The sequence below is a fragment of the Acyrthosiphon pisum genome, chromosome X (assembly GCF_005508785.2).
Source record: "Acyrthosiphon pisum isolate AL4f chromosome X, pea_aphid_22Mar2018_4r6ur, whole genome shotgun sequence".
In the NCBI taxonomy this organism is placed as follows: Eukaryota; Metazoa; Arthropoda; class Insecta; order Hemiptera; family Aphididae; genus Acyrthosiphon; species Acyrthosiphon pisum.
This window is the reverse complement of record NC_042493.1, coordinates 65,256,755-65,269,747: the sequence shown is the minus strand read 5'-3', so window position 1 is coordinate 65,269,747 and position 12,993 is coordinate 65,256,755. Positions and strand designations below refer to the sequence as shown.

Below are 12,993 nucleotides of genomic sequence, written 5' to 3'. Positions count from 1 at the left end.
TTATTTTTATAGTCATTTTAAGTACAAATTTGGACTGAAATTACATATTAAAAACCTAGGATAACTATTTTAGTTATTTTGTTGTGATTGTATAATATTATTCGTGGGTACTTGAAACTTCTAAAGTATACTATTATATATCTATGATAGTATCACGGTTTGTTGTTGATGTATAACGCGTTACCTAATGAATATTATGATATGATTAATTTGGAATTTATTATTGATACCTATTATAGGTCAATTTTTTTTAAATACTATAGACTATAATATAATATTATGTCTTATACCTAGACTGACATACCGTTTCCGCTCAGAATCGTTTTTCTTATACAATGATATTATATCATTGAATTCAAATTTAATACGTCCCATTATATAGTGACCCACTTGTAACCTACTGTACAGCAGAGCGAAATCCACTTACCCACTTTTTTATTTTTACATCTCAGTTTTTTTTTAAATAAATTAGAAAATGTGAAAATAACCACTCTGAATTTAAAAAATAGATCGATATATATCAAATGTTGGAAACTAGAATTTTTATTTTTTTTAAAGTGTAGGTTTGCAGTCCTTACCCAGTGAATCTTTTTTTAAGAATTTAAGATTAAATTATTTCAAAAATTTCAATATAATTATAAAATTATACAAAATAATTAGAAGACAATTTAATTTTTAGATGATTGTTATTTGAATATAATAAGCAATAACTTTTTTTTTTTATTAAGGTTAACGCTTTTTTAACAATTTAAATTTTTTATTCATAAGCAGAATATTATTATGAACATTTTAAATTGTATAATCTAGTTTTGAATTAGTACCTATAGTTGATAAGTAATCTATACATATTTGAATCTTAATGAGCAGGATCGAGTGGCACAGCAACACAGGGAAACCCTGCAAAATGTTGCACTACTCATCTAAACTTCAAATAACTACCTACTAATTGACTAACAGTTTAAAATTTGATATATATGTATAACATTTATCAGAAAAATGTTCTTCTTTATTCATTCTAAATACACGTTGTTATTCAAAAAGCAAAAACTTCAAATATAATAAATGATATAAAATATTAAAAATAAGCTGGTAAGTGGGTATCGGCCGAACAATAGGTTACAACTTACAAGTAAGTAATAGGTATATCATTGCATATGAAAAAAAATTCTGAGTGGAGACGGGTTGTAATCCTAGGCTATTTTATAGTATATTTATATTGTTATTATTAATATGGTTAAGATGAATTATTATTATTTGTTTATTATCATATTTGTAAATAAAAATAAACTTTAGAAGTTTGAAGTACCCACGAATAATATTTTTAAATTACAACACGAAACTAAAATATTATTTATATATTTTGGTTACAGAATAAACTACTCAAAAGGAACCTTGTTTTTAATGTTCAATCCTTAACTATAAAACTTAAACATTTTTAAGATTTTGTCAAAAACTGATTTTGCGTAAAAATTCTCATTTTTCATTATTTTTTTTTTTGTTTTTCTTGTTTGTTTTTGAAAACTTCTGGGAATTTTGACCTGTCAAATTTACCAACTATATTTACTTTCCCATCAAACAAGACACTGAAGTTTAAAATCGAAGTATTATCTTGACTACTTATCGTACCTTTAGTGACTTAAAAAAATTGTTATGTATCACACGTAGTTTATATATTTTAATCGATAGATGGACTATGTTAAAATGTTTGATATTTGAATGCCTTAAAAGGGTTTTCTATTGAAAACGTTTTCGACTAATAGCCATATTATATAAATTGGAATAAAAAATATGCTCATAATATGATAAAAAAAAGAAATTACCTTATTGAGATTATAAGCTATTAATATATACTTTTTGTCCGCTGAAAGTTCATATTTATGACAGTATTTCATATGCTAAAATATTACAATTTAAATAAATACGTAATTTGACATTTATATAATCATTCAGTTATAAGTTGTCAATTGGATAGGTAGGTACTAGTATTTATTTACCTGCATTGAATTGAATGCTAAAATTGATTTGATAGATTTATTAACATCCAATAAAATAATATTTCCATTATCATCTTGTGTCAATATATCTTCATCTAATATTTGGTAAAAAAAAAAAATAAAATAAAATAAAATAACCAAAATAATTTTCTAGATAGGTACATAATGATCTTTTCAGAAATATAAACAAGAAAAATGCTGATATAAACATACCAAATAGGGTTTGAAAACCACAGGTTGTAATTGTAATTGTTTTCAATAAGTGAATTTAAGAAACCAATGAATTTATTGATTTTACAATGATACCTATATGTTTTATTGTGTGTGTGCGTGTGTGTGTGTGTGTGTGTGTGTGTGTGTGTGTGTGTGTGTGTGTGTCACTAAAAATGCTTAGATTTTCTGTAACGGATGAGTTAAATTTGAATCAAATAACATAAAATCATCGTATACAAAAAACTATTCTGGGCGAAGACTGTTTGTCAGTATATAATATTAGATACTAAGTATATTTTGTATTATTATTCCGGTTAAAGTAATTTATTTAACTTTTAAGATTTAGTACAATTATAGTAGGCACTAGTAGGTACAACAGATTAAATTAATTTTAGCCAAAAAATTGCATTTGAAAATGTTATTCTGTTCATATAAAAAATTATAATATGCTTTAACTTTTGAACGTTTTAGCATGTGTAATGGTGTATAACATGATAAAATAAACATTTGGAGAAAATTTCCGGTACCTATGGTTAAAAGTTTTTAAATTACAACAAAAAAGAAAATCGTTCTATGAGAATTTGTTCATTTACAGGATTGTACACCATTGTACACCATTGTCTAATTTCAAACAGTCATAAAAATGTAATTAACCTTCAGGTAAACATTTTTTTTTGTTAAATCAGGAAAAATTATGGAGAATCTTGTATTCCAAATTCACATTTTCAAACGAACCGTAAAATACTGTTTTGAAACTCAGTATTTGACTTATTTTATTTTCAAATGATTTAGTTAAATTAGTGTTTTTAACTATAGGCTATAAGTAATGATAAAACCTCTTATGTTTACCTTTGTAGGCAGATAGTCATTCGTTAGACATAGAAAAAGGACAAACATTGAAACAACTTTCCTTGATAAAAGTACAGAGACCTTTTTACATATATACACTTAAAAGCTTCTTACTCATTAATTATAATATTTTAAAATTTAAAACTTAAAATGACAAATTATACATTTGTTATAATAGGATGGATTATATTTAATTATAATAATGATAATTCATGCATTTTTATATACCTGAAACCCAAGTCGCTTTGAAATCAAGTATGTCATCGGTCAATAATGTTTCAAATTTAAGTGGTCTTGATTTTATAATTTGGTGTTTAGAATATTTAGGCTCATCAATAGTGAAATAAACTATAATAGTTATTAACGAAACGATGAAACAGAATGATAACCACACCGTAATAAATCCATTTCTAATTTTCCACAAAAAGTACTCCTGAAAATATGAACGAAATTATAATTAAAAAACCAAAAAAATTTTAATGAATATTTATAATTCACATTTTCTACTAAATATTCTAAAATAAGATCGGAAAGTCAATCAAGAGATTTTAAATAAATATATTGACTTACTTTGTCAGTAGTTTTCCAATAATTTACATATTAAGAAATTATTGAACTCCCGTCTCATTAAAAAAAATTGATCACGTGACTGATCAATGTACATTAAAATTATATTGACCTATGAATGCTGACAAGTATGGCAATATTAACTACTTATATATAGTATATTATTTTTAAAACCTAAATATGAGAAAATAGTTTAATAATATTGATATAAAATTCTCGTTATGTTTGTTTGAAAAAGATTAATCTTTTAAAATTTTTTTTATGCCTAGTTATATAGATTATTTAATATTTTCAAGCGTGGGTACCCGCCGTGACTGAATGAAGACAAACTATAATGCGTACATTATTGTAATTTGTATTGTTGTGGAAGCTCAACATATTTCCTAAATAAAATCATATTTTTCAATATATAGTATATAGTTAGTAGGTGTATTAAAATAATTATTATAATATTATCTGTACCTACAGTTAATTTTATATTTTCAATTCGTCTTTCTAAACTCATTATTATACTCAATAAATCTATAATTATTAGTTGACGTTATATTCGTTTTTATCAATAAATTAATTTAAAATTATTAAGTAAACGTCAATAACCTATCATTAATAATAAAATATTAATTCACTTACCATTATCAAATGATTTGTGTGACGAATTGTTTACACCAATAAAATTGTACAATGGCCAAATACAAAAATATGAACACGTATAAAATAGGTACGTTTGTAAGCATTAATGTGTTAAGTATGACTGCTTAGTATTCACTTAATGACAATTCAACATACGTATGAAAGCATATGGTATTTAAACAGATGTTTCGACTTTCAGCATTATGCTGTTTGATAAATATTTAAATGTTCGTTTTATTTCAATTTGTATTTATATTGTACGTTCAAGGAACCTTGTATAGCCTAGTAATTACCTACTCATAGTTTTTTGATAGCTGATTGGTGAAGCAAAGTAGTTAGTTTCTTTGATTTGTTTTTGAAATTATACTTTATTGTTCCTTAAAAATGTAGAGTGAATTAAAAGTAATCATACCAATTATTTAAATAGGTACTAATGACTAATGAGTAGGGCCTGAATTATATCAGGTACCTATGCATTTGCATATTTTTCTTTATCAGTTGAAAAAGTAGGAAGTTAAGGCATACATTAGAATCCTAGCTTAATGAGTTGGTGTGAAAAATTGGATTTTCCATATTTGAACATTTTTAAATATTATGCATATTTTATTATTTCTTTTCAATACAATGAGTATTAAATTGAAAAAAAAATAGTTTTATATAATCCAATGAATAGTACTTAACTGAGGATATATTCACATTTCGATTATTTTAGATTCTTAGCGCGTAGTGATGAATGCATTAATTAAATGTAATGATATGTGTGTCTATCACATTTTAGTCATAAGTAAAATAACAATTTTTTTCTAATTTAGTTTAGTTTTCATTGTAGGTAGGTATTCAAATAGTTTAAGAAATTGAAGTAGACTTGAGACATTCCACACTTACTTAAATTATAATTTTCTATAATGAATGAAATTTAAAAAAAAAAAATGATTAATTTTAAGTTAGTTATAAGTACCTATTATTTTGGAATTTTTTTCCAAGGTTGATAATATTTTTAATACAAAATCAAGCATAGTTTATTCTTTTAGCAAGTACCTAGAATTTTATAAACATATTAATAAGTATTAATAATTCATAGTCACGATTTTTTTTAAGTGGTTGAAGTTAAGAATTCGACCAATTTGTTTTAGGACCGATGACAGATCTAGGGGGGAAGTGGGTATCCTTGACCTATTTAGAAATTGATTTATCATTTTCTTTTTATCTATTCTTCAATGGTATATCAGGTACATAATATTAATCAAATCATTTAAAAATTAGAGAAACAAAAAAAGAGTTGTACTGAAAAGTTATAAAAATGTAAAAGGTTTGAAAAGGTTCGTTTTGAATTAAAACCCCTCAATTTATTTAAAAAAACAGAAATCAATGGTTAAATAATGGAATTAATTATAACTCCATTGGTTTTTATCTATAATCTGAGAATTAAAAATAGCATTTTCCTGGATGTCTTCAAAACTGCAATTATTAAGCTATTATTCAAAGGAGGTGATCTTTGGTATATGTCTAATGATATAGACCTATTACTATGTTAACAAACTTTTCTAAAATATTTGAAAAATTATTAAATCAAGATTAACTTCTTATCTGGAAAAAAAAATTATTATCTAAAAATCAATTTGGTTTTAGACCAGGGCTAAGCACTGAAAACGCTTTATATATCAAGTTATACAGTTTCTGTATCACGCACTGGGTAGTGGTTTAAAAGCTATTGCTATATTCCTAGATGTTGTAAATACATTTTCCGCTATGCAATATACACCATAATATTCTATTTCAGATCCTACTCAGCTTTGGTATAAATAATAGAAGTCTACTTTGGATTCAAAGCTACCTATTTGACAGACAACAGTTATAAGCAAATTGATCAAATATGGTATTCCCAGGGCAGTGTTTATGTTCAATTTTGTTTATACTCTATATAAATAAAGTATGTGAAAGCTTATGAAAATAGATAGTACAATAGTGACCTATGTTGATGACACTTGTCTGTTATTCGTAGACTCATCTTGGAATGGGGTACATAATATTTTAAATATTTTAGTTACTTTATATCCGTTGATAGATGGTAAACAAATAGGTACCTAATAAATTTCCCACTGTCTTAGTTGTTATAGTTTCTTAGAAAAATGTAATTACTGTACATTAGTTTAGTGGTCCGCGTTTGGTCTAAATTCTAAAACAAGTGTTGCGCATTCGTGTTAGGAATTTATATTAAATACCTAAAATATATAATTTTTTTATTACATTTTTCGACTCATCAATTTTTGAAGAAGTTCAGCCTTCAAAAGTTGTGTTGTTTCTAGACTACTGAAGAACACCCGTATTAAACAATATTACCCCGAATAATAACTCTTATTAAAACCCGAACGTTTGTTTAAATTTGCTATACCGATGTTTGAACACCCGAATACATCCAGCACCCAAAACTCAAAACAATGATTCGGGTGCTAAGCCCTGAATATAATTGATTATCAGTTGTCACAACTCGTCCATGAGACACAAAAACATTAAAAAAATATTGTTCCTAGACCGGAATCGAACAACCTATACCGTGATTAGTAGCTTTTTGAACTGACCACTACGCTATCGAATAGTGTCGTGTCGGTAAAAAGTCGCACGACGCGATTTAGTCACACAATCTTTCGAGGTTGTACGTACCATCCGTAAAAAGTTTCACTTCAAAAAAATCGAAGCATGTTTACTGCTCAAATGAGATGACAGACATAAAAAAAGATTTTCAAAAAAAACACACATCTTTATAGAGTCATTACATTCATCGCTCAGCTCAGAATCTAAAATATAAGTTAGTTATTAACAATTTTTTAGTCTTCTTAATTAATTATTTATTTAGTATGTGTAATCGTTTTGATTATAAAGTAAAATATAATTCTTTTGGACTTGATTGTTCATAACTTCCATAGTTTTATTGCATAAATGAGAGAAAGTCCGTAGCTTTCTAGGTACTATACATCTTGTTAAATTGTTGAAAAGGTCAAAAGGATCTTGTAATGCAAAATTTTCACCACAAAATTTATATTTTAATAGTTTAGACCAGCCAAAAGGGTTACCGTGTTTTTTTTTCAAATCAAATATATCTGGATATAAGATTGGAGTTTTATGAAAATTGTCTTTAGATATAGCCTTTCCAATAGCTGGACAAAAAACAAATTGCTTAAGATCACCAGGGTCTGAATAAAATTTAAAAAATCCATATAATAAGTCCCAACAAGAAATCGTTGGTACTTCCCAAATTTGTTTGGCTTTTTCTAGAGTGCAGAAGGTACAATCCCAATCTAAAATAAAAATACATATCAATTAATTTGTAATATAATATTATTGATGCATGTAAAATGTAACCACCTGCAATTATTAAATTAGTTACATTTGATAATGCTTAGTTACAATTTTAATACATGTATACATGAATAATGATTTAAATAAATTATGTACCTTCTATGAACATTAAATCTGATTTAATTGTATTTTTTGAATAATCTGCATGTTCTCTGAGCAATTTTAATGGAGGTACAACGTCAGTAGCCATCAAATAAAAGAGAACCAACCATGTTAAAGCGAAGCTAGTAAACATCGAAGTATGTTTCATATCATTTTGTAACGCCCAACGTTTAACAACAGCACAGACTACCCAGTGAACACGTACATTCAATGATAAATACAATCTGAATTGCCAAATACAAACTGAGGATATTAATGTATTAATAAATTCAATGGTAAATTATATATAATTTACCTAATTAATTTAGTGTTCTGTGTACTGAGGCCACTTTTGAAAGATAAATCACAATATAGGCCAGTAGGGACATGTAAAAATTTTACAATAGGCACTCGTGCTCTAATTATTGGTTGTATATATTTAAATTCATTATTTTGACAAGAAAATATTTTTCCAAAATAACGTACTAGTTCCTTTTGACAATCACGATCACTACTTAATGCTCCGCCAAAAGTTCCAGCTAAAGAATTTAATTAAACATTAAAAATTAAACTGTTCTTATTTAAATATTTTCAACGAATTGAATTAAATTGTATTAGTATTAAATTATTTGATAACATTGTTTATTCATGATTATAAACGGGTGTAAGTCCTTTAACAAAGTAAATATTATAACAAAATAAAAAGCGGGTAAGTGGATGTCGCTCTAATGTAGGTTACAAGTGAGTCACTGTAATAAATGGTATTACATTTTTCCTTAATAGATTACAGCATAATACGTACTATTTTTATTGCTAGTCCTAATTATATTTTATTTATTCATATATACTTTTAGTTTGTTTTAAAATAATGTTTACAATCTGTATACAAGTACAATACAATAAGTAAAAAATATGTTATAATTTGGACGTGTTTGTTTGAGCGAAGGAGGGTGTCCAGTGACACCACTTCAAAAATGTTAGTTTTAAATATATAATATTAATATTACCGATACAAAAGTATAAGTCCACGTCACTATCTTTAAGTGCAAGACCTGACATACGTGATCCAAAAAGATAGATTTTACTTCCTTCGAAATCATTATCTAAATTATTAGTACACTTATATATTGAGTTTATTAACAAAAGCAATCTATCCATTATATCAATATTGGACATTTCTTGATTAATAATTTCTACGAGTTGTGTATCAATAGATTTTATCAGTACTTCCTTATTTCCAAACTCGTATAACGTTGTTTTGTCTAACTCCGGTAATATTTTGTCATCTATAATTAATTCAAAGTACAATAAGATATTTAATACAAATGGGCAATGGCCACATAGTATTTTATTATGTTCGTATAGGCAATTATACATTTATAATATTAATACTATTAAGTGTTAAGTATAGTCAATTTTAATAACTATATTTAGTAGTTTCTGCCCATTCAAAAAATGAACAAGTGATAAATAAAATATAATATGATCTATTTGGCTAGGTATTCGTAAAAAAAACTTAATTATAAAATATAGTAAATTATCCAAATAAAGAAAAATAAAAACCATTAAAATGTTTTTATACGTAAAAAGTTTAGTTTTTTGTCCGTGTTTAATAAAAAATGTTTTTATACCTACTTAAAGTTTTAATTTTTTCTTAAATATGTAAATGTTGGATACCTACTACTAAAAGATTAAAAATAATATTTTTGTTATTTATTATTGCATATACAATATTTGCAAAGAGTAAAACATTAATTTTTACAATAGAAACTTACCTGCATCTAATGAACTCGTACTAAGAGTAAATTCATATTTTCTTTTCAACATTTCGTTGACATTTAACAAGATTACGAAAGATATTTTTTGGACTCCAGTCTTAACATAATTTTTGAAATGTTCTCATTCATATGTTACAATAACATTCAAATCACAGTATATTTTGTTGTCAAGGTGTTATTGCTTTTTTTATATTTTTAATAATATGGACTATTTGTCATTCGAACATTGTAAATAATTTATTTTAGAATACTAAAATAGTAATCTAATATTAACCGTTAATCTTGATTTATTTTTATTGGTACTTAGTTTTATATCTTAATATGCTGGATATTTAATCCATAGTTATTATTTAATTTTTTTTCATGTTGCCATTGGTTATAAATTATGAAAAAAGTAATCGATGTTTCTAAAAATTTGATTTAATCATTCAAAATCTAAGACAATTACACAGGATATCTATATTAAAAATACATTTTACTACAACTTTGCTGTTTTTTTTAAGTTTTTTTTAATGATTTTAAACATTACAATATTGAACGGCAAATAATAATATTGAATTAAAATGTTTTTGGATTATATGTACGTAAAAGTGTAAAACACATTAACTATCATGTAAATGCAATCAACGGTGTTCAATTAATAAATAATTAAAAGTAAATTATTAATAAATCACGGTCGTATATCCAGTGAACCCTATATGAACATTTTTATTATTTCAATAGTATTAGAGCTGCTATAAATATTATAGCATTGAAATATATTTTAAGATAATATTAAAATACTTAAATTAGAATAAATTTAATTAAATAAAATATTAAGTTAAGATAAAGGTAACCTTAATATTACAATATTAAGATAAATGATAATCGATTAGAACGATAATCACTAAAACATATAAAATACAACATACATTAACTGTAGCATTCGACTACAAAAGTCTAATCATAATATTTGACAATGTTGCGTAAAGGACGACTCCTACCTGTATTAACTTGGTCTACCAAGTTTAGTTTTAACTTTTAAAGCAACTTAAAATTAAATTATACGTTGCACAGATACCTACATCGTATAGTGATGCCGAGCATCGAATACGACCCCGTAAAGACATCTCCTCAAATACACCAGCTTAGCACATTGAACAATACTATTAAAATGAGCGAGGTTAGTGAATTTAGATATATCTTTAATATAACAATCACAATATACATAAATTGAACAAGGAATGGTGTACAGTAAACAGTATGGTAGAATATAAACTTACTCAGGCACATACCCTCAGAATAATAAAATAAAACTACCAGCCGGCCTCAATGACACCAATACGAGAAAACACATAATATTATTTATTCTACACATATATCAAAAATACTATTCAAAATAACCGTCGATACATGAAAATTACATTTTCCCCCAAAAATGTATATTGCTTATATTTTATCATCTAATTTTTTTTTAGTTTCTATGAATATTGTTTAACATTTTGTTCATTCAAAAACTTTTATGACAAGGTTCCTCATGTACAATTTAAAAAAAAAATGGGTTAGTGGGTGTTACTTTACAGTAGGAATGTAGGATACAAGTGGGCCACTGTAATGAATGAAGTTAAATTTGAATTCAATGATTTAATTTATTATTATCATTGTAAACGATTCTGATGGTTCGTCAGCCTACGATATTTTATATTATGTTTATATTGTTATTATTAATATGGTAGCCGTTAAGTTGAATTAATATTACTTGTATATTTTCATATTTGTATAGTATTATAATATACTTTAGAAGTTTCAAGTATCCATGGACCATGAATAATATTTTTAAACTTCAACACAAAACTAAAATCATTATTCTTCGTTTAAATATCTAATTTCGTCCAAATTTGAACTTAAAATAACTAAAACAAAAAACTGTTTATAATTTATTTTTGCATTAGGTATAGGAATAACTAGTTTCATGTAAACTAATGTTTCTTTGTAATTGGTATCTACAATTTATGTAGGCAATTTTTCTGAGTGATATATATATAAAATATATTCTATATTCTCAGTATAATTCGAATTGTAATATTCAGGTAAGTAGGTATGTAACAATTTAATTTATCGAATTATATAAGTAAAACCAGACAGTGATAATAAGTTATTAAATTATATTAACAACTTTGTATTTATTATATAAATTATACAAAGTTCTAACCATAGCCAGTAGCTGAATGTATCAGGAATTAAAATCAAAAACAGTGAAAAATTTATATTTTTAGACTTTGAGTGGAGCAAGGAAGTTAGTGGTTTTACAATGGTGTTTATTATTTTTTTTTTTATCCCGTTTACAAAATGTCTACCAGAAAGAGTGCTTTGATTTCAACATATAGTACCTTTACTTTTAGCAAAGTGGATCAAGATAGTACTTTAGAGAGGTTATTTTTCGATTTTCTCAATAGTTATTTGATGTTACAGGAAAAACTAGCGACAAATTACGAAAAACCGCTAAAAATAAGATTTTAATTTCTAAAGCTTTGCTTATCATAGCAACGAATAAAAATAATATTATAATATTAATTCAACTTACCGGCCTTAATAAATAATAACAATATAAAAATCCAGATTGACAAACCGTCCCCGCTCAGAATCGTTTTTATTTTACAATGATATCATATCATTAAATTCAAGTTTAATACAATCCATTATACATCGACCCACTTGTAACCTATACTGTACAGTAGAGCGACATCCACTTACCTGCTTTTTTTTTATACTTTTCTCTTCGTATCGTAACGAATAAAATAACAAAAAATATATTAGGTAGTACCAAACTTTCTAAGGAATTTTTATTGGAATTAGATGTATGAGTTTAATCATGATAAGTTTTAATAACTATGTAATTTATTGATTCTAAGAATAGTAGGAGAAATATAATTTTTAAAGCCATTTAAATCAGAGGATAAAATATGTAAACGAAAAAGTGGATGGACATATTGACATCCCACCGTCTCCTCCACCTTTGACGACGGTCTATAGTATGATACCTACTATAGGTGGGGTTTAATATCGATTTTAATATTTTATACATTATTTATGTAATATTTATGCAAAAAAAAGAAACATTGACGGATGTGATGTATGGTAATAAGTATTATATTTAATAGTATGTATTCAATATTTATTTTTTATTTATTTTTTATTGGGACTCAATTTTCATACTTCCAAGTTATAGTAAGCCTCAGTAGTTTCTCTATGTATATTTGCTCGTACATGAATTGATGCATTTACATCCACGATAAACTACATAGTTTTTCTCGTACAGACTGCCATTTGAAAAGTTGGTAATTTAACGAGAGCCCAACTTCGAGTAACGCCCTGGAGCCTATATTAATCCATATGTGCTAGTGATACAAATGAACCATTAAACTCATTAATCATTATGTATTTATGCCTACACGTGCTTACACATATAAAACATTAAATACAGTACATTTTTATATATTACTCATAACAATACTAGCAAACTTACAATCAATACATAAATGTCC

At 25.7% G+C, this 12,993-nt stretch overlaps 2 protein-coding genes across 3 annotated transcripts in view; both read right to left on the bottom strand.

Annotated features, from left to right (window-relative positions):
* The window catches only part of LOC100573274 (venom dipeptidyl peptidase 4), a 27,586-nt gene extending 23,188 nt beyond the window's left edge, over positions 1–4,398 (bottom strand). The window contains exons 1-4 of one of the 2 annotated variants that reach the window (XM_016806359.2): positions 4,254–4,398; positions 3,285–3,489; positions 1,995–2,089; positions 1,821–1,895 (exon numbers count right to left, since the gene is read on the bottom strand). In XM_016806359.2, the coding sequence (XP_016661848.1) occupies positions 1,821–1,895; positions 1,995–2,089; positions 3,285–3,489; positions 4,254–4,256 (378 nt within the window). In that variant the 5' untranslated portion in view covers positions 4,257–4,398. Of the gene's footprint in view, positions 1–1,820; positions 1,896–1,994; positions 2,090–3,284; positions 3,490–4,253 lie in introns of those variants that run through there. The other variant, XM_016806360.2, reaches the window with a different exon arrangement.
* Positions 4,399–7,081: 2,683 nt separating this feature from the next.
* Positions 7,082–9,777, bottom strand: LOC100572601 (terminal uridylyltransferase Tailor-like). Its single transcript, XM_003246069.4, has 5 exons — positions 9,467–9,777; positions 8,699–8,977; positions 8,008–8,230; positions 7,707–7,936; positions 7,082–7,549 (listed from the first exon to the last, which is right to left on the bottom strand). Exons 1-5 carry the CDS (start codon positions 9,516–9,518, stop codon positions 7,104–7,106), a joined length of 1,230 nt encoding a protein of 409 aa, XP_003246117.1. The 5' UTR covers positions 9,519–9,777; the 3' UTR covers positions 7,082–7,103.
* Between the last annotated feature and the right edge of the window lie 3,216 nt (positions 9,778–12,993).

Excerpts from the sequence above, each read along its gene's own strand:
- LOC100572601 (XM_003246069.4), bottom strand. The coding sequence starts at position 9,518 with ATGTTGAAAAGAAAATATGAATTTACTCTTAGTACGAGTTCATTAGAT. Across the intron at positions 7,937-8,007 it reads CAGAACACTAAATTAATTAG|ATTGTATTTATCATTGAATG; the intron begins GTAAATTATATA and ends TTGGCAATTCAG. Across the intron at positions 7,550-7,706 it reads AGATTTAATGTTCATAGAAG|ATTGGGATTGTACCTTCTGC; the intron begins GTACATAATTTA and ends TTTTTATTTTAG.